Source organism: Puntigrus tetrazona, chromosome 20, assembly GCF_018831695.1.
Source record: "Puntigrus tetrazona isolate hp1 chromosome 20, ASM1883169v1, whole genome shotgun sequence".
NCBI classification, from domain to species: Eukaryota; Metazoa; Chordata; class Actinopteri; order Cypriniformes; family Cyprinidae; genus Puntigrus; species Puntigrus tetrazona.
Genome location: NC_056718.1, coordinates 10754834 through 10762013, shown reverse-complemented (window position 1 = coordinate 10762013; position 7180 = coordinate 10754834). Strand labels below are relative to the sequence as shown.

General features: G+C 40.7%; 1 protein-coding gene across 1 annotated transcript; it reads right to left on the bottom strand.

Annotated features, from left to right (window-relative positions):
* Positions 1–3616: 3616 nt before the first annotated feature.
* sox7 (SRY-box transcription factor 7) lies at positions 3617–7180 on the bottom strand. The gene is made up of 2 exons (XM_043220297.1): positions 6664–7180; positions 3617–5451 (listed from the first exon to the last, which is right to left on the bottom strand). The coding sequence occupies exons 1-2, from the start codon at positions 6893–6895 to the stop codon at positions 4490–4492; spliced, it is 1194 nt and encodes a 397-aa protein (XP_043076232.1). The 5' UTR covers positions 6896–7180; the 3' UTR covers positions 3617–4489.

The following is a 7180-nucleotide window of genomic DNA, read 5'->3' as shown; positions in this document are numbered from 1 at the left end:
AGATGCAGGAAATGGTGATAATAGCAGCATGTGCTAAAATCTGTCTCGGTGACTGTATGAATACTATCCTGGCATAAATAAATAATGCAGTTGCTTTTTTTTTTTTTTTTTTTTTTTTTTACATTCTCAAAACAAAAAAAATACAAAAAGCCGCAATGGTGACTTTGATCGAATAATGCATTGTGTAATTTCTTTTCATCGAAACGACTTTGCACCTGCCTGCATTAATTTACAACGTAAAAATCGTGGCACTTTATTGCTTAATCTTGAAAACCCTTGCAATTTTACTGTATACAGTATGTGCTGTCTAACTCATTTTAGCACGTTTAGGCTGACGTTATCATGTGGCTTTTTTCCACACCCAGTCGGGCTTACGATCGGAGCTCGAGCCAGTATGTCTCCGATCGGGGCGTCATTATGCACGACCTCCTCTCCCTCAGGACACTTAATACTTTACCCAGATGTGCTCAGCAAGGTCGTACACACGCAGTGTCACACCATCAGATACCCGCTGCGAGGAAGATGGCGCGTGCTGAAGCACTCTCTTGCATATTTGCCCGTCGATGTGACGTCACTGCTGGGGAAACAGGAAACAGTTGAGACTACCTGACATCCAAGTTCCACAAAGCTGACCTGAGACTGCAGCCGATCCCAGGAGCAATCAGAGAGAGAAAAAAACATGCCTATTAAAAAGTGGAAATCTTTTAACTTACGATACATTTGAAGCATAAATGTCTTATAGGGTTGCTGTGAGACGGATGGAAAATTCAAACATGAAGTGATGCAGTAAGAAGGTGTGAAAAGTACAGCATGATAGTGTAGTCCACAAACTTAACTTAATATAGTCAGCTTGGCTGCTTGCATATTCAAATTGAAATCATGAATGCATGACCTTGCACATAAAACAATTCACATTCTGCACATTAATGTAATTCTCAGGCACTGTATTGAGCTGGCCAACACTCTGGCCTATTTAAGGAACATGGAAATAGAGGCCATTCTGTGGGTGACACCGAGTGCGGTGTATTCTTAGTATGTTGCATGGAGAATTATTCAAGTTTCACACAGGAAAGGATCGTAGCAGATGAGTTGATTGTTTGCCCTGGTTTCCTGAAAGTCAGCAGTCTCCACAGTGACTACAATGGGCTGTACAATGGCTATGTTTATGAAAAGTACGGTGAAAACCCTAAAGAAAGCTTAGTCATAGTCACGGTATATAAACTTATATCTTACGTTTAATTCAGGTAATGTGTCGAGTGACAAAATTTCGAAATATGCCCAGTAAATAATCCGTTTTCATAACTGATACTGTTTTAGCTGAAATTAAATATAAGCACTTCCATCTAAAGTCTCTTTTAGGTCTTATTTTATTGAGGTTAACGTATCCAGTGAAATATAATTAAAATACCTGATAATACTTTGAAATATATCCAGTAACGATCAAGCTGTTAACTTTACTTCATCCAACGAGTCGCTGTTAAACTGAGCGAGTAAATAAACAGACTAATTCAAATTTTCCGTCGTATTTTTATGAGATTAATGTGAAATATAATTAAGACTGTGGATAATATTTTTAAATATACAGCAAGGAGCTACTAAACGCTATGCTATATAGATGTTTAGCTGAGAGATTGATCAAACCGTCTCACGCGCACGGTCCGATCCTTTTCCTTGTTTGGATTTCGAATGAATCGGTTCGTTCTAATGACTCGATTCACTCTAAACGATTCTCTCTTTGTAATGGTGGAAAGGCGAGTCCAGACTTGTTTTTGGGCGAATTATGATGAACATGATTAATCTCCATGTCCCTGTATGATCATATCCTGCTTGTTTATGTAAATAATCGTATTTGAAACTGTGATATCAACCTAATATTTATCGTCACTGCATTGTTAATAGATTTTGTAATATAATCTTTTATATAAATATTTATTTTAGTCTGCTTACGCAATTATACATACAATCTGTAACTAAATATTTGATTGATTAAAATAGGAACACCACCTCTGTCCAGCATGCAACAAAGCCAATTTGTAGACCACATAAATGTATTGTTGAAGTCTAAATGATATCAAAAATTTTAAACGTATGTAAACATACTGATGTTGAGTTTTGTGTTTTACTATGACACAGTGCCCTTCCTTAAGGCCAGGGGAATAGGTTATATTGGGTCCACTTACTCTGTACCTAGAGGTGTCTGGGTCATAAACCGCAATTCAAGCCTTGGCCTGGGGCTGGCGGCCCCAATCACCCCCTCTCTCCCAAACCTTAAGCATTCACTCACAGGCTGCTAATAACAAACTCACTTGTGAAAAGAAATTAGAGTCACATGATGAATGTCCCTTGACTGAAACGTTTCATAAAAGCGAATACATGGCCTCAACTCACATCATAACCACAAGCTACCAGCACTTGTCTTTGGAGCCGGTGACAGAGACAGATTAAGAAAATCTGTGCTGAGCCCGGTGTGTGGCCAAACCAGAGGAGGGTCAAATCGAAGCCCTAAAAAAACCACGGTGTGAGATATTAATCAACGAGAGCCATGTTTCCTCCCTGCTAAAATGAACAGCAGGTTCCCTTTCCCTCGCCATGGGCTCTTTTAATGCGGGGACCGGCCGGGGCCCAAACATCCTGACGGAGAGAGGCTTTACTCTTATCAGGCAGGAAACACTGCTTCTCCGCCACATCCTCTTTACAAGAAACACGACTCAACCGTTCCCAAAAAACGCAGGAAGACCAAGCCAGACTCCAGGATTTGTCAAACGCCCGCCACTGCCTCCCTCTTTCCCCCACTTCAGATTCCTTTTATCAAAAAAGAGGAGGAATTTGAAAAGAGAGGGAGAGAGAGAGGGAAAAAAAATAAAAAACGATGAACGTGTAAAACAGTTGACGGGACGAGGTGTATTTATTTATTTCGCAGAGATTATGAAAGTCTGCATCAGCAAGATAGGACAGGCAGCAGAGGGGGGCGAAGGTAGGGTAGGAGGGGAGTTCCAGCGCTCCGCTTAAGACACGCACCCAGAATAAGATGAGGGGAAACAAAAGGCCCGTGGAGATGGAGGCGGGGAGAAAAACAGCAGAGCCTGTTTTACACTAATCCTCTGATCCGCGGAGGAGTGAAACTGAGTGCATAATGGGTGTTGCTGATAGCAAACTGGGAATGTAGGGTGGATACCGCCGGTTTCCAGGGCTATGGTTATAGTGACGGCCCGCCACGCACAACAACAAAAAAATGTAGAGGTCAGCTTCTTGAAGGGACCTCAAACGGTAGCATTCAGTACTAAAATAAATGCGGGGGGAAAAATATTGAAAAAAATCAATCTAGTAAATAACTAGAAATCTAGAAATAACTCTGGAACATTTATAGTTTATGTGGTCACTAATGATAAAAAATAATATTGTGAAAAATTTGAAAAGAGCTAAATGTTGTACTTCCATAAAGCTATTTATGTTTGAATAAAAAAAATTTTTACCAAAAAAAAGGGCTGAATGGTTGTCATAATGAAACTGAAAATTAACCCATAACTTCCAGTAAAGAAGTGTATATACATACTACTAACAATGAGCAAAAAAAAAAAAATCATTCAATCATTACAAAATCAAGAGTCTTTTCACCTCAGTTTCTTTTGTGTTTTTATTTAGCGGCATCTAATTCAGATGGGACCTCAGAACATTCACTTTTAATATATCACAAAATGAACAGCATCTGCAACATTTTTTTTTTTCTCAAGTCCAGACCTACAGACGGAATCACTGCTCTGTACTTATACGGGCATTAACAACGCAATTTATCATGAAATCTTATGAAAGTCCTCATCGTTGAAATCGGCCAAACAGAACGGTGTTCAACAAACATCAATACTGAGCTACATTCTTCCGCTTGACATCTGTGTGGATATCAAAAAAGAAAATACTAAACGCATGAACTCAAAATTGTATTTGAATTAAATTAATATGGAAAACCTAAACTGGCATACAATAGTATTCATTATTATTATTCTTTTAACTGAGTATACATATACATTTTTGAAATGAATGAATGTAAAGGGACAAAGAAAGGGCAGGATATCCTTCAAAATTATGTCCTATGAAGGAAAAGACCAGCCTCGCTTAAATAATTCTTGAGGTAAAACAATTGAGGTTTGAAAAAAAAAAAATCAAATGAATATATCTGGACTGAAAAAAAGCAATACAATAAGCTTTAATGCAAAGCAATTCGATATATAAATAAGCTTTATAGCATATGTACATGCTTCTGTGGCAAGATATGAGAGCATTTTCTATGTTTGTCCATTTTTTTTCTTTTACTTCCGTTCTTCTTTTGGAAACAAAGATTTTTTTTTATCTATGCATCCCTGAGGTGTCCTTTGACTTCCTGTAGCTTCTCTTTTCCGCTCCCTCCACGGCCTTCCTTTCACCTGCCAGTCATATTGCTGACCCTTGTCGAGCCCACAGTCTCTGTCTGTGTCAGTTGTCTCTGTTTTGGTGTTTATGAAATGCTGTAGTTGTTGTAATAGGCTGCCGTGGCATCGGCCAATACGGAGATGAGACTGGTTTCCGTAGCGCTGCTGGAGCAAACGGAAGCCGGCGTTACCTGGATGTGTCCCGTGACCGTCATCCCGCCCTGTTCGGGGTGATAACTAGTGGAATTTAGGTACTGGTCGAACTCATCTCGGTCTACCTCACCCAGCAATTCAGCCTGGCTCAGCTGGTCCAGACCTTCCAGGTGCCCCTGCTCTGGAGGGGGAGAAAGCTGTCCCAGGTGCCCCTGGTGCCCATGATGGATCTGAACCTGCGGGAACGAAGGGCTGTAATAGGACAGCGGAGGAGCTGCGATAAGGGTCGCCCCACTTCCCTGGTGGGACATCGGGATGTGGCCCAAATGTGAGCTCCCACAGTGCAAAGGTACCTGCTGGGAGTAATCGGGATGGTAGGGGGGTGGACTGCTCATGTGCACCGGGGTGGGACGCCTGTCGTCTGGGCAAGAGGCGGAGGATGAGCAGGAGCTGGTGGACACTGAGCTGGAGGAAGAGTAGTAGGACTGGTGTTCGTGATCCACGGCGTCCAGAGGAGACATCTCGGGGGGCGTGGGCAAGCCGTACGGGTACGTATCGAAGCTGCTGTTGGAACTGGCCGGATCTCTGAAGACCCTGACGCCGGGGAGAGCTGCGCTGGGAGAACCGAAGCCACCGCTGCCACTCACGCCGCTCTCGTCGTCTTTATCGAGGGGGTGACAGCAGCCTCGGGGGTCCGGGAGGGAGTTCTGGTCGGGGCCGAGGGTGGTCAGGAGGAAGCCGGGGTCCACGCGTTTACAGATGCGCTTCAGCTGCTTCTTCCTACGGGGACGGTATTTGTAATTGGGGTAGTCCTGCATGTGCTGCACCCTCAGCCGCTCCGCTTCCTCCACGTATGGTCTCTTCTGCGGCGGAGTTAAAGCTTTCCAAGACTTTCCTGTTGAAGAGAAAAAACAGGAACGTGAGACCTAATGCTGCATTTTTTAAAGATCTATTTGGAATTTTGGAGATTGTCCAGTTAGTAACTGTTCCCTTTACAATCATATTAGCACCGACACAAAAATAAGTTAATAAATAAATTAACTGGTTTATTAGTTTGTTTGCTTATATATTGTGCAGAATTAAATGATGTTTGCATAAGCATTTTGGGGAAAGTTGTAGCAGAAATAATACAGATAAATAATCAACAACTAGTACAGCTGCCTATAACGGCAGTTATAAACGATAGGGCTGAAGATAGTTTTAAACGGTTTTCATTATTTGTAACTTGGCATTAATTTTATAATGTTGTTTTATAATGGCAGTATTTGCACTGAGTTTATAATTTTGAGCTTTTAAAACCATTTGAAGGAACCTTTAAAAATTAGAGCAGCAGAGAAATACAGAATTTCTTATAAATGCCAGAAACTGTTAAAACAGGTTTATCACAATTAAAATTATGTATAGCAACTAAAACTGATTTTAAAAAAAATTATACATATACAATTTATCATTTTCAAAACTTCTTATTAATTCATTATCCCATGAAGTTGTACGGATTTCTATCAGTTATTTCTTATACAAACACAAAGATCAGACTGTTTTAAAATGAATACATTTGAAATGGTTTCTGTTGTTTATTTCTTATTATCGTTTTTAAATAGTTTAAATGTATAAATTGTTTTTATATTTATATTCTATATTTGTATAATATTTGTGATTTTTTTTTAAAAAGTCTCCCAAACGTGTGAAATGATAAAAGTGCGCTCTTGATCTAAATACAAATAGATTCAATTTAAAGATGTATCAAATTTCATTTATTCCTAGTTCAGTTCCAGTTTATTTTCAGTTCAGGTTCTAACACGATCTCTGTGTTCTCAAGTAAAACATTTTTTTAAATGTTGTCTACAATTTGTTTAGAAATGTTTTAACATTAAACTTTCTCCAATCAACGCAGAAAACAATACAACTGTGTAGTATACAAAAAAAATTAAGTTTCACAAAACTTGCCAATTAGTTCCATTAATAGGAATCACTCAGCCTACTGTAATAATAATAATAATAATAATAATAATAATAATAATAATAATAATAATAATAATAATAATAACAGCCTAAGAAATATTATCTGTTAATAATAATGGTTATTAGTGTAGTGATAAAGTCTTACCCAGCATCTTGCTTAGCTCGGCGTTGTGGAGGTCGGGGTTCTGTACTGCGAGCCTCTTGCGCTCATCTTTGGCCCACACCATGAAGGCGTTCATGGGTCTCCTGATGCGCGGCTCCGACACCTTGTCCGCGGGAGCTCTGTGGGAGGTGTGTCCGTCAGGTACGTCCGCGTTTCCCGCAGAACACTCGAAGCTCTCCGGCCAGGACGAATACGCGCTTATCAGAGCAGCCATGTGCGCTCTCAAAACTTCAGCTTCCCCTCTTCCTCAAACTTTGCCTCTCGGGCGCGAGTGCGAGCGAGAGCTTTTTTTTTCTTCTGTTTCTGAATTTAAAGCGGTTTAAAGTGAGCGCGCGATCGGAGCCGACTTTGACCGAGCAGCTGGTGGTTGAAGAGCACTGTGAGAGAGATGAGTGGATGGTGCTCGACTCCCCCTCTGAAGCTGTGATTCACTGTTTCCTCCGGCATTGGGAAGCGCTTTATATGTGAGGAGCAGCTTCCAGCACAGGCCCACGGGAGG

Excerpts from the sequence above, each read along its gene's own strand:
- sox7 (XM_043220297.1), bottom strand. The coding sequence starts at position 6,895 with ATGGCTGCTCTGATAAGCGCGTATTCGTCCTGGCCGGAGAGCTTCGAG. Across the intron at positions 5,452-6,663 it reads CGAGCTAAGCAAGATGCTGG|GAAAGTCTTGGAAAGCTTTA; the intron begins GTAAGACTTTAT and ends TCTCTTCAACAG.